General features: G+C 33.2%; 2 protein-coding genes across 2 annotated transcripts in view; both read right to left on the minus strand.

Moving 5' to 3' along the window:
- The window catches only part of LOC137820412 (protein TIC236, chloroplastic-like), a 33,922-nt gene extending 18,774 nt beyond the window's left edge, over window positions 1-15,148 (minus strand). The window contains exons 1-4 of the mRNA XM_068624494.1: window positions 12,971-15,148; window positions 8,226-8,424; window positions 8,053-8,112; window positions 7,167-7,271 (exon numbers count right to left, since the gene is read on the minus strand). Of these exons, the coding sequence (XP_068480595.1) occupies window positions 7,167-7,271; window positions 8,053-8,112; window positions 8,226-8,424; window positions 12,971-14,853 (2,247 nt within the window). The 5' untranslated portion in view covers window positions 14,854-15,148. The remainder of the gene's footprint in view (window positions 1-7,166; window positions 7,272-8,052; window positions 8,113-8,225; window positions 8,425-12,970) is intronic.
- A 6,003-nt stretch (window positions 15,149-21,151) lies between these two features.
- LOC137820440 (uncharacterized) lies at window positions 21,152-23,864 on the minus strand. Its single transcript, XM_068624543.1, has 3 exons — window positions 23,069-23,864; window positions 22,224-22,485; window positions 21,152-21,882 (listed from the first exon to the last, which is right to left on the minus strand). Exons 1-3 carry the CDS (start codon window positions 23,384-23,386, stop codon window positions 21,494-21,496), a joined length of 969 nt encoding a protein of 322 aa, XP_068480644.1. The 5' UTR covers window positions 23,387-23,864; the 3' UTR covers window positions 21,152-21,493.
- Between the last annotated feature and the right edge of the window lie 1,735 nt (window positions 23,865-25,599).

Raw genomic sequence — 25,599 nt, forward strand, 5'->3', positions numbered from 1 at the left:
TATATTCAATACATAACACAACTAAAAATAGGTTCATAATTCAAAAATGTTGACTCAAATGACCCTCAACTACCTCTGAGCTTATTTGGCTTAAACAATTACATAAAAGAATTGCAATTTGGAGAGGTCACTCAAATGACACTTATATGTGACAATTAGATTGCTCTTCATATTAGTTCAAATTCTATCTTTCATAAAATAACCAAACATATTATGATTGATTGCCATTGAATCCAAGAAAAGACTGTATTTGGAGATATCGAGACTGAGTTTGTTAATTCGAATGATCAATTAGAATATATTTTCACCAAATTTTTACGATGACCTAGAATTGATTGTATTTGTCACAAGTTTGGTACATGCAATTTATATGCTAGCTTGAGGGATTGTTCGATGTAATGGACTTAGGCCCATATCTTTGTATTTTCTTATTTATAAGTATATAACTTTATGTGCTCAATACACAGAAGGGATTCAGCCTATGCCTTTCTCTAGTGTTGTGAAATTGCAAGCATACTCACATACTCGTACGATTAAATGAGTTTGGAGGAGAAAGAAAGGTGACTCTCATGGCGGATCGTGAACCATGCGGACCAGAGCGAGTATGCATGTCGCTCATTGAATAGGAGGATCCTTAGGTCGTCTCGATTCGTCTAATCGTCTTCTGAATGGAAAATTTTGGTTACAAAAGAAAACTACCTTATGCGGTGCTTGGTTCTGAAATCCAACGATAAGGCCCAATACATGTGTTTGCTTTTTTGCTAGCATTAGTAAGAAAATCAGACCCCCTGAAAACCAACCCACTAAAACAAATCATCATCGCTTGCGCTCTTCGCCACTGGCGTTCGCCATTGCTTGCCCTTTACGCCGTTTGCTCTCTCTGCCGCTTGTGGCCCACCATCACTCACATTTACCGCCGTTGTTCCTCTTTGTTCTTCTTTGTTCTATTTTTCTTATTAGTTGTGCTCGTTGCTGCTGAGATTTATAATGGCATCAAGTGGAAGGACTGATCTTGCATGGAATCATTGTGCTTTTATTGATGGGAAAGCAAGAAACGTAAAATGAAAATATTGTGAGAAAGTATTAACAATAAGGGTTTATATATTAAAGCATAACCTAGCAAGGATTTCAAAGGATGTTGTATTAAAATATTAATGTTGGATACGATTTCTCTATTTCAACAAAATTTGATGAAGAAATCAATATCTAGAGAAGATTTGGACAGTAGAATGGGTAATTCAGACAATGTTAGAAAAAGACCAAAGTCAAGAAGAGAGTGGTGACTCATCAAGTATTTTCAAGAAAAGGGACACTCAAACTACTAGTAATGCCATTTTCAAGAAAAGAGAGAGAGGATGCATGTCAAGATGCTCTATTTTTCTTCAATAATGCTATTCCATTTAATGTAGCAAACAATGAAGAGTTCAGGAGGATGCTTGAGTTGGTTGCTAAACATGGTGTTGGATTTAAGCCACTATCATATCATGAAATTAGTGTGAAATATTTGAAGCAACAAGTTGAAAAGGCCAATTTGATCTTGGAAGAACATAAACTATTTTGGAAGAAAAATGGGTGCACAATAATGATAGATAGATGGACTCATAGGAGAAGGACTATACTTAATTTTTTGGTAAATGAGTCATACCCAAGAAAAAGCTACTCTCTCCACAACTTTCCTAACAAGATAGTCTGTTAGATATTATTAGATATAATTAGATATTATTTGATATTATGAGATATTATAGATATTGTTAGATATCTCATATTTATGTAATGGGCTTAGCCCATATGTTTCTTTTTCCTATATAAACATAACCCTATGTGTTCAATATACACAAGGGATTTACCCTATTCTTTCTTTTCCTTTAATATGGTATCTAGAGCATAAGGTTAGAGTTTAGGGTTTAGGGTTCAATTTTTATTGGTGAATCCACTATTCACTGGAATTTTCCAGCCACCACCCCCACTGTCTCGCCGGACCTTCGCCGGAGACGCCGCCGGAATCTCGCCGGAATCGCTGTCGGAGCCTTCATCTTTGTTGCTCCCGCCAATTAACCGGTGACTGGATTTGTCCTTATCTTTTATGGCTTCTTCCGCTTCCGCTGCCACTATGGCTTCTTCTTCGGTCATTATGCCGGATTCATCTATTTATACTAATTACGTCAATGTTCATCTTTCCATTGACAAATTGGATGGAACCAATTATGACACTTGGGCATCAGATATTAAATTATGGCTTAAGAGTCAAGGTTTTGTTGATCATCTTACTCATCCTACTCTTGCTGAAAATGAGGTTGTTCGTTGGTCGAAAATTGATGCTCAATTATGCATTGTTATCAAATCGACCATTCACTCATCTTTAAAACAAATTTTTCGTACCTATGAAACATGTTCAGAAGTTTGGGAACAAGCAAAATTATTATACACCAATGATACTCAACGTCTTTATGGTGTGTGTCAAAATCTTCTCACAATTGTTGCTCCCAAACGTCTTGATGGTACAATGGCAGAATATCTAGGTAAACTTCATGCTCTTCATGATTTTAATGAGTTATTACCTCCTGCCTCTACTCCTTCTCAAGAACTAGAACAAAGATCCAAGTTCTTCATGTTATTGGGTTTACATGGTCTTCCTGATGATTATTCTCACGTTCGTGATCAAATTTTGGGATCTCCTATTGTGCCCAATTTTACTTCCACTTGTTCTACCCTTTTGCGCGTGCCAGGTAAACACACCGCTGATATAACGTCTCATGTTGATGACTCTTCTGCTTTAGTATCTCAGCATAATGATCGTACTCGCCCTCACAAGCCGGGCAAAGGGCGTCACAAGTGTGACCATTGTGGCAAACTTGGCCACAAAATTGACAGATGTTATGCCTTACATGGTCGTCCTCCTAGATCTGTTGCGGTTGCTCAAATTGCCCCTGTGCAACCTTCTACCATGGACCATACTTCAATTGATACCCCAAGCCAGCCTGCTATTTTCAATGAATTTCTTAAATGGTATGAGGATCGTCAGAACCCTAGTTCCACGGCTTCTGTTGCACATTCAGGTACATCTTTTGTTGGCCTCACTCACTCCACTTCCCATGGCCCTTGGGTTCTAGATTCAGGTGCCACTGATCACATTACTGGTAATAAATCTTTTTTCTCTTCCCTATCTACTACGGGTTATTTACCTTCAGTTACCATGGCCAATGGATATAGGGTACCATCACATGGTGTTGGTACTATTAATCTTTTTTCATCTTTATCTATTGGTAATGTTCTTTATGTCCCTGGGTCTCCATTTAACTTATTATCCATTAGTCGTCTCACTCGTTCCCTTGACTGTGTTATTTCTTTTACCAAAGATTCTGTTACTTTACAGGACCGGAGTTCGGGACGGATGATTGGCACCGGATGTGAGTCTCATGGACTTTATCAACTACAGATCTCTGCACATGTTGGCGCAATTATGGATTCTCCATCTCTCATTCATGCTCGGTTGGGTCATCCTAGTCTTGCCAAGATGCAACAGCTTGTTCCAAGTTTGTCTAATGTGTCTACTTTATCGTGTGAGTTGTGTCAGTTAGGGAAACACATTCGTAGTTCTTTTCCTCGTAGTGTCTCACAACGTGCTTCATCTCCTTTTGCCTTAGTTCACTCTGACATTTGGGGACCAAGTCGTATTAAGTCTAATTTAGGATTTCAGTATTTTGTTACTTTTATTGATGATTATTCAAGATGTACTTTGGTATTTTTAATGAAAAACCGTTCTGAGTTGTTTTCTATATTTCAAATATTTTACAATGAAATTAAAAATCAATTTGGAATTTCCATCCGAATTTTGCGCAGTGATAATGGACGTGAGTATCTTTCTCATTCTTTTAAAAATTTTATGGCTTCTCATGGTATTCTTCATCAAACTTCATGTGCTTATACACCTCAACAAAATGGGGTAGCTGAGCGCAAGAATAGACATCTTGTTGAAACAACTCGTACTATTTTAATCCATGGTGATGTTCCTCAGCGTTTTTGGGGTGATGCTGTTCTTAGTGCATGTTATCTCATTAATCGCATGCCATCTTCAGTTTTAGATAACAAAATTCCTCATTCTATTTTATTTCCACATGACCCTCTCCACTCTTTACCTCCCAAAGTTTTTGGGTCCACATGTTTTGTTCATAATTTTAGTCCTGGTCTTGATAAATTATCTCCTAAGTCACACAAGTGTGTCTTTTTAGGGTTCACTAGATCACAAAAAGGATATAAATGTTTCTCACCGTCTTTAAACCGTTATTTTATTTCAGCAGATGTCACCTTCAGTGAATCTTCCCTTTACTTTAAGTCTTGTCCTTCTCCTTCAATTTCTTCATCTAATCAAGTTAATATTCCTCTTGTTGTGCCTAGTGCACCTAACAATTCACCACCGCCGCCAACTCTTCAGGTGTATAGTCGTCGTCAACCGTCTCATCGTCCATCAGCAGACTCTATTCTGGTGCCAACACCTCATCCCCCTCCGGCTCCTATAGTTGAACCTCCGACTGTTGAACCTGATCTTCCTATTGCTATCCGTAAAGGTATACGTTCTACTCGTAATCCCTCTCCACATTATACTGCTTTGAGTTACCATAGACTATCTCAACCCTTTTATACCTGCCTTTCGTCTATTTCTTCTGTATCCATTCCAAAATCTGTAGGTGATGCCTTAGCCCATCCTGGTTGGCGTCAGGCCATGCTTGATGAAATGAATGCGCTTCAGAATAATGGAACTTGGGAACTTGTTCCTTTACCATCTAGGAAATCTGTTGTTGGTTGCAGGTGGATTTTTGCTATCAAAGTTGGTCCTGATGGTACTATTGATCGTCTCAAAGCTCGTCTTGTGGCTAAGGGTTATACCCAAATTTTTGGTTTAGACTATGGTGATACTTTTTCTCCAGTAGCAAAGATGGCCTCTGTTCGCTTATTCATAGCTATGGCTGCTCTTCAACAATGGCCTCTTTATCAACTGGATGTTAAAAATGCTTTTCTTAATGGGGATTTGCAGGAAGAAATTTATATGGAGCAACCTCCCGGTTTTGTTGCTCAGGGGGAGTCTTTTGGATTGGTATGTCGTCTTCGCAAATCCTTATATGGCCTCAAGCAGTCTCCTAGGGCTTGGTTTGGAAAATTTAGCAATGTTGTTCAACAATTTGGTATGACTCGCAGTGAAGGCGATCATTCAGTTTTTTATCGTCACTCGAGTGCTGGGTGTATCTATCTTGTAGTATATGTTGATGACATTGTTCTTACAGGCAGTGATCACCATGGCATCTCACAAGTAAAACAACACCTTTGTCAACACTTTCAGACCAAAGATCTTGGCAAACTCAGATATTTCTTGGGGATTGAGGTAGCACAATCCAATACTGGTATTGTTATCTCTCAAAGAAAATACGCATTAGATATTTTGGAGGAAATTGGGTTGATGAATTCGAAATCTGTTGATACTCCCATGGATCCCAACGTCAAGCTTCTACCCAATCAGGGGGAGCCTCTTTCAGATCCTGAGAAGTACAGGAGATTAGTTGGAAGATTGAACTATCTCACTGTTACTCGTCCTGATATTTCCTTTGCAGTCAGTGTGGTGAGTCAATTTCTTAATTCTCCATGTGAAGATCATTGGAATGCAGTCATTCGTATAGTGAAGTACATTAAAGGCTCTCCTGGAAAAGGTTTGTTATATGGTCATAATAACCATACTAAAGTCGTTTGTTATTCAGATGCTGATTGGGCAGGATCTCCATCTGATAGAAGGTCAACTTCTGGTTATTGTGTCTCCATTGGTGATAACTTGATCTCTTGGAAGAGCAAGAAACAAAGTGTTGTGGCAAGATCTAGTGCAGAAGCAGAATATAGAGCTATGGCCTCGGCTACTTGTGAGCTTATTTGGCTTAAACAGTTACTTAAAGAATTGCAATTTGGAGAGGTTAGTCAAATGACACTGATATGTGATAATCAGGCTGCTCTTCATATTAGCTCAAATCCAGTTTTTCATGAAAGGACAAAACATATTGAGATTGATTGTCATTTCATTCGAGAAAAGATTATATCAGGAGATATCAAGACTGAGTTTGTTAATTCAAATAATCAATTAGCAGATATTTTTACTAAACCCTTACGAGGACCTAGGATTGATTACATTTGTAACAAGCTGGGTACATATGATCTATATGCACCAGCTTGAGGGGGAGTGTTAGATATTATTAGATATAATTAGATATTATTTGATATTATGAGATATTATAGATATTGTTAGATATCTCATATTTATGTAATGGGCTTAGCCCATATGTTTCTTTTTCCTATATAAACATAACCCTATGTGTTCCATATACACAAGGGATTTACCCTATGGGTGCACAATAATGATAGATAGATGGACTCATAGGAGAAGGACTATACTTAATTTTTTGGTAAATGAGTCATACCCAAGAAAAAGCTACTCTCTCCACAACTTTCCTAACAAGATAGTCAATATCTCAAAATCTAAGATTGTTGAACCAAAGTTTTCTAATGAGGAATATCAACAATATTTGAGGTTAAAATCCAACAACCTAGCACAATCATCTACAAATCCTAGTTTGTTAACAACTTGCATTTACAATATTTGAAAAGACAAAGTCCACGGATAATTGACTCAATGCTTATAGTCATATTTTTAGTAATACCTCTTTATTCCCTTCCCTTTCTTTGTTCCAATGTACAACTCTTAGATGTTTAAACAAAATCCTACATAGGGCCTCAAATTGAATTTATCTGTTTCAAGCTTAGTACATATAATTTGTATGCTCCAATTTGAGAGTGTTATAATAGGCTTTATTAAAATGTTGTTTTGAGTTGTACCTAGGGTCCTATGGGTGTCTTTAATTTTTTTCTCTCGTCCATTGTATCCCAGATTAATGTATAGTTTCTATATAAATATGAGAACCTAAGAAAATTGAATAAGCTCTCTAAAATATATTTGCTTTGTCTTTGATTTTGTCAAGTGCATCTTTGAATATAAAGCATACTTTTGTTGAGCAATATAAAATACAATGCATATGTAACGAAGGATGAAAAAAAATATACCACAAACGAAATTTCAAGTGCCAAAAAAGAATTGCACAAGATATCCTAGTGTAGATGAGAGGAAGACATACAGAAAAACAAGATGGAGCATCTGATAGTTGGAAGTTCAACCCCGTTACATCAAGCTGTCCATAAAGATTTGGAAATGATTCACCCTTTGACATGCACAAGTGAACCTGAATATAGGGAATCAATGTATCAAGCACGTGAAGTCCAGTTATTAGGAAGCAGTAGCCTGGCATTGCCAAGATAATTATCAAAAGTATGAAGAACTTGCTGTAAATGAATTTTCAAAATCTAAGCCAAAAGATACAACATGTATGTGTTTATGAAACAACATGAGTACAATATAGAATAATCAACAATCTAGTTGAATCTGTTAAGCTAACAAGGGGAGGACCTTCCATTGACATATCCAGGTAAAAATTACAAAGGACCTCCACAATATAGGCATGCTTGGTTAGAGAAGGCTGGAAATGGGCCCAACACTCCTTAAGCTTTTAGGTATTAAACATTAAATACACTTGAAAGAGATTATAACCAAAACAAAGCTATTTTATAAATAACCATATGACCAGAGTAATAACCAGGGACACTGAAGCTTCAATTGACCAATGATAAATCATAATTCCAATCTAATGCTGGCAACATATGTTCTACGATATAGGTAAACCAAATATGTAGTTGTAAGCACTATGTTTTACTTTGTTGAGAGAAACAGATAAAAGCTATTAAGGAGGGAAAGAAGCACAGCAAACAAAGCCATTGTTCAGGTCTTACTCAAACACGTTATTCTAGTTTAGGAGGCAGATTTTAGGTGTATAGCACCATTGAAATTCAGCAACAAAGTATTATTCAGCAAATACACTAAAATTTAATCACAACTGAAACTAAAAACAACTTTACAACACTTCCAAATAGAATTTGAAAGAAACTAAACTTAGGTTAGAGAAGCACCTCACCACTGGCCCTCCCTTTATACCATGTAATTGGAATGTCTAGTACCCTTTCAAAGAGCTGCATAGAACATGATCCAGACATAAACTACATAGCCATAAAACTTAATTGAAATTAAGGAAGATGACAAAGTACTGAAACTTCAGGTTACTATATATATATATATACCTTACCGAGACAAAAAGATGGTCAGTTTTCAAATTAGCATGCCATTTCTGTTCAATAGTGTCAACAAAAACATCAACAGACAACCAGCCATCACCTTCACTTTTATCATCTGATCTCCAAGTCTTACAATTTCCACTGAGTTTTAACTTTATACGGTTGTAGTGGTTTCGAAACATCATTTGGCCATTGACATTCTCCATCACCCTGAAAGTGAAGCATAGAGAACAATTAAATTGATGTTGATCATAATCTTCAAAATAAGACTTCAAATCCAATATTAAACCAGCTCTTCAATATTTGCAAATTACAACCACTATGACTTCACCTACCAGGCACAAACTTACAATCAATAAAAAAATATTTTAGTTAAAAAAAGTTCACAACTCACCTTTTTATCCTACAATATGAAGATTATCAACATGCTAACAAATTTAAAAGTTCAGCATCAATTCAAGAAGATACAAGTAACATATGGTCACACAATCTGTAATACCAATGTAACAGGTCAAACTTGATAATCTTTTCTAATATAGCAAAGTCTATGTCCAATCTTAATATGCAGTTAAATGAACAGAAAACCCGTTACTGCCCTAAATTTTTAGAACTGAAATCAAAGTTTTGTGCAATCGATATAAATACTCGCAACACAACTATGCCCAAACAGAGGAAACAACATGATATAAAACTGTCCAACAAAAGGTTCATTTCAGACCAAGCTTGAGCACTCATTACTTGATAGATGTTAAATTCCATTAATAGTGCATTATTGTTCACTGACAGCTTGAGTATTTCATACAATCAGATAAGAAAAGGTTGGTTGAATCAGGTTATATTCAGTTGCATCTCCAGCATAAACACAAGCATAACCCACATACACAAAGGGAATAACAGAAATGGGGAAAAGGAAAATCTTAATTAATTACTTCCTGAAAGAGGCAAATAGAAGCAACCAGAAGTAAAGACCTACAGTGGAATGATTAAGGGTTTTTGAGCATCCTATGGCAGAGATTCAGAGAGTTTCAATCGAGTACAATATGCCAGTTACATGTATCCCTAGCTTTCTTCTAATGCCTAGGTTAACCTCCTTCAAATATGGCTGATCAAAGAATGTCAAACTTTTGGAAGATCAATTGACTATCATACTGCTAAAGAATGGATTAAATAGCATTTAGCCATGTTATAATTATAGAAATAAGAAGCAGATTCTATATAATCAAGAATATCTAATTTATATATGTATTATTAGAAGTTTTTATTTATTCCCCTATCATATTTATATCATCAAAGGATGTCAAATCTCCTCCATTTATTGTATTGATCACTTTTTCTCAATATAAATAAAGCATTTGTGTTGTCTCAAAGACAATTTCATCTCAATCTCTCTTTTTCCTACAGTTTAACGTGGCATCTATAGCTCTTATCAAAACTGTGTTGGTCTGGTAGACCCACTATCTTCGAAGGATGTTGAACCTGTAGACGCCAGTAAACCCTACTATGACTTCTGCATCATCTGTACTCCTCTATATTCTTCAAAAAAAATAAACATGGAGACATATACTCGTCTTTTAGGTAAAACACTTTCGTTTCATCACAATGTATTAACTTTGGATGCTCGTGCACAAATAATTCTAAAAATTGTCTGAAATACAAACATTGGTGCTGCATTTGACATTCCATTGATAAGTGTAGGAAGTTACATGAGAAACTCCCTCGTCCACCCAATATATTCCAGGAATCTACTTTTGAATCACCTATTGCTTCTACACTATCGGTTGGTCTCTTTGCAACAACACATGAAGACATTATCAAATGGTGTGCGACATGTCAATCCACTAGTAACACTGCTTCAATAGCACACACAGGAAATTCATTTGCTTGTCTCTCTCAATCTCCTTCCCTTGGTCCTTGGGTTGGGTCATTAACTTTGGTGCAACTGATCATATATCTAATAATCGTTCTCTTTTCTCCTCCTTTACTATTGCTATCAATTTGCCTTTTATAATTGCTGTCAATGGTTCACAAATACAAGTTTGCAGCATTGGTTTTGCATAACCCCTCTCATCTCGAACTATTAACTATGATCTTTGTGTCCTAATTGCCCTGTTAATTTACTGTTTGTCACCCAATAGACCCAATCCTATACATTAAAAATAATGTTACCTTGCACAGTCAAATATCGAGTCGGACAATTAGCATTGGATGTGACTCACAAGGCTTTTACTGTCTCTTTTCATCACCATCAATATGTGCATGAATAGTCTCTCCAATAATGATTCATGCAGAATTAAGTCATCCCATGTTGACAAAATTGCAAAAAATGGTGTCAAGTTTAAAACATTAGTCTACTCTGAACTGAGTCATGTCAGTTAGGAAAAACATATTCATCGGCCTTTTCTTGATAGTCTTAATAAAAAAGCTTTGACTTCCTTTTATTTAGTTCACTGTGATACTTGGGGTTCTTCCTCTTATTGTACCCCATCTAATTATTTAGTTACCCCATTTAATTTTAAATATTTTATTACCTTCATTGATAATTATTCTATATGTACTTGGATTTTACTAATGAATAATCAATTTAAGGTGTTTTTTATAAACCAAAACACAATTTTATATTCATGCATGTTTGGACGACATTGTTATTAAAAACAATCATAAGGATGGTATTATACAACTATAATTATATCTTGCTCAAAAGTTCTAAACAAAAGATTTAGGACCTTTGAGGTATTTCCTTGGTATAGAAGTTTCACAATCCATGGATGATTTGGTCATATTGTACAAAAAGTTAGTAAGCTAAATTACCTAATTGTGACTTGTCCTGACATCACCTTTGTAGTGGCGTAATAAGTCAACTTTTAAACTCTCCCTATCAAGACCATTGGAATATAGTCATATGAATCCTAAAGTATATTAAGAAGGCTCTTGGCAAAGGTCTCGTTAATGAAGATAAGGGAAATACTCAAATCGTTGAGTATTCTTCTAACACTGATAGTGATACAAACCAAGCCAACAAGGAGAGGACCAAGGATGCAAATTACCATTCACACTATGAGAAGTCATCTCCACTTTCAAGTGAAGACCTCACCAGAGGAAGAAATGGACAAAGACCAGAGCATCTAATGTTCTTTCTGCATCTAATGTTCTTTCTGCTGGTCTTCTTAAGAATTAAACAAATTGGACTCAATCTGGGGGTCTAAATAGCAAGATAAGCTAGAGTAAGTTCATATAGCATAAAATGGAGTGTTCTTAGTGAAATGGGCTTGTTCCAAGCCCACTTTTTCAAGACAAGACATCTAGGTTTAGGAGAGATGACCTAGCTTCTAGAACATTAAGCTTAGGGTGCGGTTTTGACTAATGTCAATGCCTAAGGCCGCCCCTTTTTAGTGTTTCTCATCCTACTCTTGCTTCTTGTTTTCCAAGGCACCATCTCCTATAAATAGGGTGTCTTACTCCTTGTATTTCTCATGTTGAAATTTATAAAAGAAGGAAAACTCTGCACAAATTGTGTGAGGATTGTTTGCTCTAGCAATAGGTCTTATATTTAGTGAGTTTGAGAGCTCTCAAGTGGCGGCCCTCTACACTCATCTTGGAGGAAACCATACTCCAAGTGGCGTGTCCCTTCTCAATTCACACCATAAGCTTTCTTCTTCCATCCTTTCCTTCATTTCCATTACGCCACTTTATTCTTTTGTTCTATACTTGTTATAATTCGGTTTTCCTTTGTGTTCTTGTGATGTTCTCCATTTAGCATTCGGCCATGGCCATCTTAATTGTTTCCTTTCATGTCTTTCAATTTCCGCAATGCATCATCACTATCACCTTATCTTGGAAGTGAACCTTCACACTTACTTAACCACTTGGTTAAGTTCGTGTCCAGTGGGAATCTTCCATAGGTCTCATCATATACTTGTTTAAAATCTCAATCATAGTAAAGTGTCACCTCTAAAATTGAACAATCTAAAATCAACTCACATCAGATAGGATTGGGTCACAAAGCAATAGATGCTCTTCAAGGTAATGTGTTCTTGTTGGAGGAAATTTAATATTGTGGAAAAGTAAGAAACAAAAATGGCATGGCAAGATCAAGTACAAAAGCATAATACAAGACAGTAGCATTAGTAATTTGTGATTTAGGGTTTAGGGTTTAGGAGCTTAAATTTGATGAAAGTTCTCAAATGCACCTTATATGTCACAATCAATTAGCCTTACACCTTGTCCCTAATCCTATCTTTCATGAGAGGACCAAACATATTGAAGTGGATTGTCATTGCATATGAGAAAAAATGAAATTTGGAGACATCAACACTAGCTTTATCGGTGAATAGTTACATATTCACCAAGTTTCTAGGAGGACCACATATTCACCAAGTTTCTAAGAGGACCAAGGATCATTTGTATTTGCAGCAGGTTCAGCATTGACAACATACATATTTCAGCTTGAGGGGCAGTATTATAATTATAGAAATAAGGAGCGAATTCTATATAATCAATAATATCTAAATTATATATGTATTATTAGGAACATTTTTATGCATTCCTCTATCATATCTTTATTATTAGAGGATACCAAATCTCCTTTATTTATTATATTAAAGCATTTGTGTTGTCTCAGAAACACACGATTTTACCCAATGTCTCTTTATGTTGATTAACATAACCTCTCTAAGCACCCGTATCATATTAAAATTATAAGTTAGTAAATAGGTGTGTTCATCATTTCATTTCGATAATAAATGATAATAGATCTTACCTAACTTCCCTGTCCCCGTATGCAAGCAGCATGACAGTTGCACCTCTAACATGAACAGAATCAAATGTAACAGGAAGAATTTTATTTAGGCCTTCAAACTGCAGAACATCTACCCTGTCTACATTTTCTGAAACAGTATCTTCAACTTTGAGACCCATTTCAGACTTCAACTTTTCAATGGAACCAGGAAGGAAGAGAGATGTCAACCCCTCGATGTTTCTAAAACAAGAGGTGAAGCCAAATTTTTTAATCAAAGTCTTGAACGGAACTTCAATATATGTAGCCAACTGAGACATTTGCTTCACTGAAACCAAATCTCTTTGGCCCTTAGTTGTACTAACATCAATTGGACGTTGTGCAACGTGATGTCCCAACTCCTCCGTTTTCTCTGTACTAATATTTGCATTGGCATGTTCTGCGACATCCTCGCTAGATTGTAAATTTTCAAGTTTACTCTCTCTTGTCTTTGAAGGGAGATCACTGTAAAATTTTAAATCATTTGCATGACCATTGATATTTTCATTTGCCGAAGGAGACCAGATTTCCATATCTCTGAATTGTGTTCCATTTTGGTTATCATTGTTTCTATTATCAACAGCACTGGCAACAGATACAGCTTTTTTGTCAACATCACTTTTTACCAACTGCATATCATGATCTCTAGAATGAAAACATCTAGAAGATGATGAAGGCTGCTCAAACTTCCCATATGATTTACTGCGAAAGTATGCATTTGCTGCAAATGCACCACGTTCAAGAATTTTTTTTCTAAGAGCAATACCAGATGCACTGATGTCACTCCTTTTAGCCTTCCTTTCAGATTTGTGTTTATGCCCTTTAATGATTCTCGACCAAAACTTAAGAAGTCCTTTTCCAGGGAACTTCACCCTGAATGACTTCTCCAAATCAGCATGTTTCATGTCATAATCGATACCTGTGTCCACACAACGATGACCATGCTGTTCCCCCTCCTTCACGCAGAAAAAACCCTTGGAGTTTGTTCCTTCTGCTGAATGAGTTGCAATCTCCTTTAAATCATCATCACCCTTGGATGGACCACAATTCTTCTCAGAAACAAAGTAACCCATCTCTGCAGCTTCCCTGGCTGCATCATCCCTTTCTTTCACATGTTTTGCTGCCGCCTCCTCACGTGCAACCCTCCTCACCCGAGTGCGATGATCAAGTCCTTCTTCGGTTGACAACCGCCACTGAGTGCCCTCTTCAGACAACGGTATCCCTAACCAACTATAGTCCTTCTTCTGCACCACCATGACACACGCATGTGTCAAAACTGCATCAAACACAAACTTCCCCCTCCACAGACTCGCGAGAGGGCGAAAACGAACCTTGACAGTGGGAGCCTCGCCACAGGAGAATTCTTCTTCACTTGGCCCAAATGAACACGACTCCAATGTTACACTCAACGGCGAGATTTTTGTAACCTTCCCAAAGCAAACATCATGCTGAATACACTCACTGACCATTGAACAAACAGAAGGCAAGATATTGGCTTCAACGAAACCCTTAGCTTTGTTCCTTCCAAACCAAAGCAATAAAAACAAACCAGAGATAACAGCAGTGTATGCAGAGGCCCTCATCAAAAGAAGCCCCTCTTTCCACAATGGTCTGAAATAACTCAGACTAAAAGAAAAAGGTGGTTCCTTTTCCTTGAAACATTTACACCTCCACCCACTTGCGGAAACATGGTGATGGTTCCTCAACAAGTCTGCATTTTGTCCACAAAATCTAAAAGCTTGCCTCAATGGGTAACAACCATGCATTACAGAAACAGTGCATCTCTTGCTTCTGGGGAAAACCCTTTTGACAGTGCTGTTACCTTCCAAAGAAGCACGAAGCCTAATCCCGAAAAATGAAGTGTTCATTGTCTCCTTCTCTCATAAACCAAGAGAAGCTGCCATTCTCTGCCCCTTTAACGATTCAGAAGCAGACACGCATGCCAAATGGAACATAGAGACTGAGAAGTGAAGTGAACAGCAATTAATGTGGTTTGCTTTGTTGGCTCAAATGAGTGAGAGATCTTGATTCTGGGTTGTGGACTTGGAACCATTATAGTGATGTCTGTGTGTGTTTGATGGTGGGAATGAGGAACAAAAAACGAAGGAGACACGAAGAATACTACGTTGCTTGTCTTGAGGGAAATTGAATGAAAAAGAAACTGCCTGTAAAGCTGTCGTTTCTGGAAACACATAGTGCTTACCAGAAAAAAACAATAGAATAATCAAAAGGCTTTGTTTGTTTAAAATTTTATTTTTAAAGTAGAGTAAAAGAGAAAAACATAAGCTTTTGTGTAGTACCAATAAATTTAAAGTCTAAGATTTTACTTAAACTCTTTAAATTTCTTGTTTCAAATAAAATAACTTAACATTTTTTAAAATTTTATAGAAACGTCTAAAAAATCCAATAAATTGAGTGAATAAAAAACATTCTAACCATTTTTAGACTTTGCTTTGTTTTGGATGAGATGATGGATTTGATAATAGAGACCAAAATAATGAATTTAAGGAAAAAAAAAACTAAAGACTGAAGTTGTTTGAACTAAGAGAATAAATTTGAATGAAAAGATTATAGATAATTTAATTTATAATGCATAATAATTTTTTTACATTAATATATTTATAAAATAAAATTTTAAAAATGATATAAAATCATTTTAGAATAATTTAATTTTTTTAATTTTTTTACTTTAATTTAATTATTTTATTATAAATAAAAGTAATTATTAAAATAATAATTAATTTGTATTTGTGTATACAAGTTCTTTTTAATTAGAAGTACCTTTTCTTTATATACGAGACCTATAATCATTAATTTTTCTGTAGCTATTTTATTCAATTTTTATTTTTTTAATATCGTTTATATCAAACAAAACAGAAAAAATTATTTCAAAAACATGTCTCTCTATAACCTTTTACTTACAATATTTAATAATAGCTTAGATTATAGACCCAAGGCTTGCATATTTGTATTTTTTTTATGTTGTGTTATTTTTTAGTAAGTCAAAATTTAATATTTACATTAATTTTGAATTTTATTTGTTAATAAAATATGTGTTATTGTTTTTTATATTATACAACTGTTTATCATATATAAAAGTTAAATATATTTTGTATCATACACTATTAAAATTGTATTATTAATGAAAAAGTTTGATTATACCTAAGCCAATATTGAAAACAAAACTTATGCAGTAATAAATAAATAAAAACGTTATAAGTGAAACAATAAATTTTAATTTTATATATTTTTAAAATAAAATATTATTATTCTCATTTCTTTATTTTGTGTGAGTTGATTGATTACATAAAAAAATACGACAACTAAATATATAATGTTACAATATATGAAAACAAACATTAAAATAAAACAAAATCATTAATTTATAGTGTATGATTTTGCAACAATAACATTTTCCTTAATTAGGATATAAAATAAATTCAATTTTGTGATGTGTCCCTTCCCTCTAACTTATAAGAAGGGAACTTTTTATTATTGTACTTATTTAAATTATAAGAACATTTAACTAAATTTACATTCCTTTGTTTGAAAATGATTTACCTTATATATATATATATATATATATATATATATATATATATATATAAATTAAATATGGAATAGTTAATTGAATAATATTTATAACTTCAAAACTACATGTATTTTATTTTGCCTAAAGCTTTAAAATTTATATTTAAATATGTAATAGTTAATTGGATAATATTTAGAACTTCAAAAAATACATGTACTTTATTCTGACTGAAGTTTTAAAATATATAACTTAAATATGTAACAGTTAATTGAATAATATTTAGAACTTCAAAATACATGTTTTTATTTTGCAAGTTTGTTAGTGTGTGAACTTTGATAATGTATTTTTTTTTATTATTATTATTATGAAAGCAATGCATTAGAATATATGCATTATATATAATTTTGAATAATTAAAATATTTTAGAAGAGTCATAATATTTTATTGAATTATTTTCTTAGACATTATTTTTTTATTATATTTGAAAGTCAGAGTTTCATATGATATTAGTGTAGAACATAATTTATTATAAACATTAATTAGTTTAATCGATGTTAGTGATTGTTTATCCTTTTAGATGTTTCATTGTTCAACTCTAGTCTCCTTCAAAAGAAAACTGATAATTAAAAAAATTGTAACATGAACATCATAAATTATAAATATATTTTTAATTGTATATAAATAAATGTTTGAATGTTTTATTTTTTATATATATTTATTAACTATGAGACATGTATATTTAATATAACAAATAAGTATGTTAAAATTTATTTAGTGATTATATAAATAATGTATATTAAGTTGAATATTTTTTTTTTAAATAGAACAGTAAGTTATACATATGTTTATATGTGATATATAAATAAAAAAATTAAATACTTAATTTTGGGATTGTAAACAAATTTAATTTTTTTGTGAAATTCTCATCTTTTTATCCAAATAATTCTTCTTTAGTACTCATTTGTGGAAGTTTGAGAACATTTTTTTGACAAATCACACATATAATATATGAATAAATACTATGGAAGGTAAATTTATGTTTAAGTGTATGATTTATCTTTATGATTTATTCATGATATTTGCAAAAACTTAATTTTAAAGAAAATTAATTTCTAAGATGCGCAAAGGTAAGTTATGTGATTATTGTTGTTTCATGTTTAATTATAAGGAATAAAGATCTTTTTATAATTATAACATGTTGTCAGGTCAAGAGTTAAACATTCAACATTTAATTTAGAAGTCATAACCTAGAATATTGTTTCATTACATATATATAATATTTAATGTATATGTTTCACAACTACATTAATAATATACCTCTTTTAACCTTTAAAATATGTAAAGGCAAATCACCTAATAAACAAAATGTAAGTACTCTTTTATTTGAATAAATTATGTGTTAGTCCCTAAGTCTCATTAAAACAATCATGTCATTAAATTTCTAAGCAATATGATTGTTTGAACCATATAGAATGCAAGAGGTATGAAATTCTAATTAGATTAATCTTTATCCTTTATGGATTGAAATATCTTCTTATTAGTTCATTAGTATTTCCATCATATCATGAAGATGTATTGGTTTAATGTTATTTTCAATGTACATAAAATATTCTACAATTACATGTTTTGTTATAAATATGTGGCACATTTATATTAGTTATAAAGGAAATTTTAGATAGATGCATAAATCATATATGTTTGTACCTTTTTAAACTTGACATTAATTTACAAAAATATTCTCTTAATATTATCCCTCCCCCTAAATGGAGCATCCCAGAATGTCCTTTATCAATCTAATACCTATAAAAAAAAATATCTATAAATCATGGTTATTTCATCTAAAATAATTATTGTTGTTTTATGCAATATCAAATTGTTTACTTATTGAATAAAAAGACTTTGTCTCTACATTGATATCTATCTTAAATTGACAATTTGCAGTTCGACTATGGAATAGAAGTGTTATTGTTATGTGATATATGATTGTTGCTAAAACAATGTTATCTTTCAATAAGTAAAAATGAATGTTTAATTGGTTTAACTTTGCTTACCCTATATAACATTTAAAATGGTATTGAACGCAGTCAACTTGTTATTATTTATTTCTTGTACATTATTTGCATCCTTAATGCTTATATGTATTGCCAACACTTGTTGTATAACTTTTGGTATTCGGATAATTAAAAACCATTAAATGTTAATGTCAAAAGGGTTAAAATCTTTGATTCATTTGCCTATTGAATAAGAAAGTTATTCAAATCTCTCGATACAATATTATTCAAGTCCACACTCACATAAGAGATTGTTGAAGTATAAAATTATACCATAAAGATATAAAACTCATTTCAAAGGCATTTAACATGAGTAAGAAAAAATTAATACAATCACAAACAATCTTCTTAAAGCATAAAACATTTGTAAATTTGATGGTTAAACTAAGCATTCACGAATACTATTGTCACTCATTAAAAATCTCCATTACCTAATTGTTCTTTTAATGTGGGATAATATGTTTTAATTGGTGATAATAAATATTTTCAACTGATTAAACTTCTTATAAGCGAAGAAAAAATACACATCAAAAGAATTTATCTCCTCTTAAAAGATATATTGAGTAAATTCAACCAATAATTTTCTTCATTGACCTTGTTAGGTAACATTCCTTGTATAACAAAGAATGTTGTGATGTGAACAGGATTTTGGAGTTATTATCAATTAATACATTATTGATATATTTTAATATTTATTGAATTCATGATTCATAATAATTTGATAAATAAATTTTTAATTTCTGTAACATATGAATTCATTCAATAGGTTGTAAATGTGAATATTTTTCATAAATCCTTTATAGTACAAATTCATTTAACACTTATATTAGTTGGACTTCATCTTCAATTGATTCTATTTAAAGCTCTTTTGTTATACCATATCTAAGGAAGATATTTATACAAGTATTCACCATTTTTAATATTGTCCAAAATCATGTTCACAACATTCTTTGCCATTACTTATAGGCCTTTACTTATAGGGTAGAGAGAAATTTCAAATCATAATGGAAAAAAGGAATGTACCTAACAATTACTACATCATTGATATGTTTTAATGCTTATTGAATTATTGATTCACAGTTATTTAGTAAATAATTTGATAATCTCTACACATGAATTCATTTAATAAGTTGTAAATGTGAATAATTTTCATAAATACTTTAGAGCACAAATTCATTTAACACTTATATTTGTTGGACTTCCTTCAATTGATTATTTTTAAAGCTCCTTTATGATTTGATATGGATGTTTATAAATCAATATTTTTAATATTGTTGTTGCCCACTTCTACATTTACATGGCAACCATATTTTAATAGTAATCAAAGGTTATAAGAAATCAGTCATTTATTATTAGCAATCACATTTCTATTTACAAATTATAAATCCTTTTTTTATCAGCACAAATTATAAGTCCATAATATCTTTTGTATTTTGGATGGATTGTTACTTCACTGTTTCTTCTAAAAATTCTTTAAAAGTTTTTTTATATTAATAGAGTTACACCATTATATAATATGTCTTTATACAAATCAATAGAATATGTACATGAAGTAGTCATTGTTTTCTAAATTGATTTGATATTTGAAAGATTAAATGAAAATATTCTAAGTATTTATTAAAATATGTTCAAAATCATAGTTGACGAAATGATATTACGTGTATGTTTATCTAGAGCTAATCACATCGCAATAACCACGAATAAGAATTGTGAAGTATCAAAATGTGTCAGTGCACATTACTAATACCAGTACACCAATATGTAATGGCTATTCCATCCATTAAAAAAAACAAATAACTTAGTAGTGCACCATTCCTCTGTTATTTAAAAATTTATAATAATTTCAATCAAAGTTGTTCTATAACAAAATTTAAGTTTCTCCTCATCCATTGCAAAGAAATGAAAGAGAAAAATTTGCAATGTGAAATTATAATGACATGGATAATTAACTCTCTTTATCAAAAAGTAGAATGAAGCATATCATTAAAAAAAAAACATTGAAATAAATGATCACTTATGAGTAATTAATTACTCTTGCACAAGTTGGTACTTTATTTTCAACTAATACAAAATTGCTTATATGATATGATATTGAGGTTTATCTTAGAATTGTTCGGTTTAATGGTTTTGGATTTTACTATAATAATTTATAATTTACAATATACAACTATACATCAATTACATAATATATATCTTAATCTATTCTTTAATGTGTTCATAAATCTGACAATGACCTTTGTCTAAAGTAGAAAGTCAAATAATTTATTTGAGAACAAGCTATCAGCTTGTTTTGGTAAAAGTTATTATGAATAAGTTAAGAGAGTTTTTTGACATTGTGAAAATATTTAGTTTTTGACAGGATGAACATATTTTTAGATTATGAGATCCAAACGCCTAATGGAAGAGAAACCTAGATGAAAGAAATCAAATCACTCCATCCAAGCTTAGTTTACTACTTACTATAATGCATCACCATCCATTGAGAACAATTTAGTATGCCCGTGCTAGATAACACATCTTCTAGTACTATTGTTAGGAAGACGATAAACAACTTGGATCAATTTCAAAGGGTTAAATAGCCTCTTTAAAACAACACAGCACTTTCTATATAATAAAGATAAACTTCTCAGTCATAACTAATTCATCACTGATCGGCCACAAGGACATACAAGAACTACAATACACAACAATGCAGTTCAGGTAATATTTAAAGCTAAAATTTTCTGTGCCAAAATAGCAAGTCCAGAACAATTGAACAACACTAATTTCCCAAAAATAAAACTAGATGAAAATTTCCCAGGTCCACTGGAATACGACTAGAGTCATCACCACTCTTACCAGAGCCTAGAGCCCACAGTTTATTCGGCATCATCATATGAACAAGAAATACAAATTCCTGTATTGATGTTAAGGAGCAGGGTTCTTTTACCGCACAGGCTGTTGGTTATAATGGTTCTTTTCTTTTTTCTTTGCAGCAGCAAGCCTTGCACTCCTTGCAGCAGCCTCTTGAGCAGCAGCTCGAGAAGCACCATCCATTTCTTTACTAGATTTCTTCTTCTTTGTAGAAGCAACTTTCTTAAGACGCTCTTTCACATCAACGGTAGATGTATCCTCCTCCACATTATCAGTGTCTGTGGCCAAATCAGGCCCATTGTTTGTGTCTGAACTGTTGGGTTGATCTTGAGATTCTTTCACTTCCTTGGAAGATTTATCCTTCTTCTTCTTCTTCTTGGAAGTTTTGGACTCTACATTGATATTTTCCTTCTTTTCTCCATCTCCATCAGTCTCAACACCTTTCTTATCCTGAGGAGCACCTGCAAATGAGATTGCACAAAATCTTAGTTGAGCAAGATTCATAAAAAATAAGTGGTCTTCAGTACTTACATTGTAACATGCACAAAAAAATTACTTTTCTTAGATAAAAATATATATTAAAGAGGATTAAACAAAAAAGTAGTCTTTTGTAGTTAAATAGATAAAAACTTGTGGATGCAAAAAGAAGAATAAAGTGGGGGTAAATCTTCTAGCAAAAGCAGGAAAAAATTGCAAAACAAGAAAGGCTAATGATGAACATGCGATGGCCAATTAATAGCCTGAATACAAAACACAAACTATAATCTTGAAAACAATTTGGCATGCAGTATGCATAGTTTACCTTGTGACTCATCTTGACCATCATTACTTTGTTTGGGTGCTACTCCAAAATCAGCTAGAAGAGCCTCAAGCTCTGCAAGTTCCTTCTTCTTCCTTTCTTTTTTAGAGAGCTGTCTTTCTGCCTCCTTTGGTGGAGGCACAGAAACTTCGGCATCCTTCTTAACTTCAGATTCAGATTTCACTGATTCTTCTGGTTCATGATCCTGCTCTTCCTCCACCTCATCATCCCCTTCATCCAAAATATCTTCCTCACTCTCACTATCCTGTAATCATAAATCTTATCAACTGTAAAGCACCAAATCTGGAGCAGCAAAAGACTGTCCTAGCCATCCAATCAAGCATAAACAATACAATGCAAACATATATACACACCACTATGTACTTACATGCCAACATTTACCTCAAAAAGAAAATCCCTGCAATTACATGTCAAAGTTCAAAGAATCTCCATTTTTTCCAACAAACAAAACAAGTAATCCAGGATATGCTAAACGGCACACAGAACCAAACCATGTACTCTTCCCAAAGGTATATTGTAATTATAACAACACAACATATATAACACATTTATTGTTGAGGTAATTTAACTACCTCAACAACAACAATAATAATAATAATACAATGTTTCAAACTCTATTTTAGCCATTGTAAATTCAACATGTGATCTACCCAAATACCATCCACAAAACCTAACACACAAGTATATCCTGTAACAACAGGAGGAACCAATCGAATTCAAGTGAACTTTTACATGTGCATCCATCCATCCACACAGTGAAAAAACAGATAAATAATAAATAATAAACAATCCAATAAGAAATAAACCAATAAAAAAAATCCCCGCACCTCAAAATTCCCATGTTTGTCCTCCTTACTGTGATGAGATTCAGAAACGCCCCACCCGGATTGGGGCGGCGCCGTGGTGGCAAAGTAATCATCGTCATCATCGACATCGGCCCAAGATTTGGCGTTCAAGGGCGCAGGGGCCCAGAACACCTGGGCCTCCGTTTTGGTGGACTGGCCCTGCGATTTGGTAGAGGAGCCCTTACTCTTCTTCTCCTTATCCGACTTCTTCTTCTTCTTCAGGGTATCCAGCGCAGCAAACACGTTCTTGTTGTTCAACACCAACGACCCTTCCTCCCTCCGGCTTCCACCTCCCACCATTGTTTCTTCCTCAGATCAAACACTCCTCAACAACGCAACACGTGATTTCTCTAACACCTGTAATTTCCCTCACGCTCTCCGAATTCAGACGCCGTTTATCGGTTTAAATCAGAACAGTAACTTAATCAGAACAAAAAAATAAAATAAAAAATAACAACAACAAAAACTAAGTTCTCTCTGGAAAGTTAAAATCGGCCGAAAACGTTAGTTGTTACTTAGGATATTAAAATGAAATTTAGCCAAATTTTGTTAGTGAATGGATGAAAGGAGAGCGCGGTTAGAGATCTGGTGGTGAGCGAAGAGCGTGAGAATTGAAATCGGGAGATTAGGGTTTGGAGAGAAGAGAAGAGAGATATATAAAGAAAGAGAGAGAATGACTGAGACACAGACAAGGGACGAAGAAAAATGCGAGTTCTTCTTTCTTCTTCCGAGCTAGGGTTATAACAACACGGAGAAGATAACGAAATGAAGGAAACACGTTCCAGAACAGAGCTTTTATAGTGTTTTTTATTTTTTATTTATTTATTTATTATTATTACTTGTAACCTTTTATCATGACTCAATTCCTTATCTTTAAACTTTTATTTTCTCATATCTATTATCTTTTTGTTTTTATTTCCATATCTAACACCTTTTATTTTTATTGTTCTATCTAACACTATTTCAAAAATAAATAAAAATAATAAATAAAAAAAGTTTGATAATTTTAATTTTAAATGCATTAAAATAAATTAATATTTAAAATAGTTAAAGATATATTTAATGAATAAAAACAGAAAAAAAAATATGTAAAGAATGACAAAAAAAAATAATAATTACAAACAGAAAAAATATAAAATAAAGGATAAACAAAATAAGATAAAGATAAAAGATATAAAAATAAATAAAAACAAATCTAAACAAGATAAAGATAAAAGATATAAGGTGATACTAAATAAGTATGTCACACCCAACATCTTTGATTTCTCCATCTTTCCTTTTGTATTACACACCCAACATTTTGTTTGTTGTCAACAAATGGCTTCATTATATGTCATTGTTCACTATGATGGATCAATGAAAGAATGACTCATTGAAAGATGTACATTCGGTTCTATGACACAAAAAGTTGTTGCTATCAAAAGGAGAATGACCCTACAAAGTATGAAAGAAGTCATCATCGGAAAACTGCATAGGGAAGTAGAAGAAACGGTCGCAACAATTCACTTTCGCTAACGATTAGACTTGGTGGAGGGGTAAGTCATTACACCGCCATCGAGATGACCGAGGATGATGATGTTGAGGCGTTCTTTGGCATCTACGACTCCATTCAACTACAAACCAGACCCAAAGTGTATGTCACATTTGAAAAATTTGCATCTTCATCAACACAATATCAACTCACACACTCTTCTCTTTCACTAAACATTCATTTTGAACCATCACAAGAAGTTCAACCTTCATACCACCACCTATCACAACTATTGTCCCAAAGCACCACACCCTTACTCATTAGATATGAATGAACCCACCCATCAACATCTTGGGGAATGGGAAAAAGACATGCAGTCATATACCCAACTATTAAGTGGTTCATATATCAGCCTAGGCGAACACGAAAATCAACAACTCGCTCAAGAACCACCACAAGAGCATGGGGTTGTCACTACGAAGATATGTCACTCCGCAAGATGGTCTTTGTCTCATTTATGACCACCACGAATCAATAAAGAGTGCATACTCTAGAGACGATAGTGGTTGGAACAACAATAATTTTGTGCATGTGTATTGCATTTGGCACATAACACAAAACTTCATAAGGAAGTTTAGAAATACAACACTAAAGAAAGATGTTGTCAACATGGGTAATTTTACTCATACATTAAGTTAATTAACTCTTTCAAATTATACATATTGTTTTTTTCAATTTTAATTACTAACTACATTTGCAACAAATAATTACAACATATGGAATGGCAGAGCCATGCTTTTTTATTACTACAACATAGTTAGAGAGGAAAATCCTGGGGCAACTCAGTGGCTGGATGATATCCCGAGAGAGAAATGGACTCTTGCATGGGACAACGGTAAAAGGTGGGGACATATGACAACCAATCTGGTTGATTCGATCAACTATGTTTTGAAGAAAACAAGAAATATTCCAATATCTTCCATGGTGATGGCAACATACACTCGTTGCAATAAATTCTTCACATATAGAGGCAGGCAAGTGG

Source organism: Phaseolus vulgaris, chromosome 9 (genome assembly GCF_000499845.2).
Source record: "Phaseolus vulgaris cultivar G19833 chromosome 9, P. vulgaris v2.0, whole genome shotgun sequence".
Classification (NCBI taxonomy): domain Eukaryota; kingdom Viridiplantae; phylum Streptophyta; class Magnoliopsida; order Fabales; family Fabaceae; genus Phaseolus; species Phaseolus vulgaris.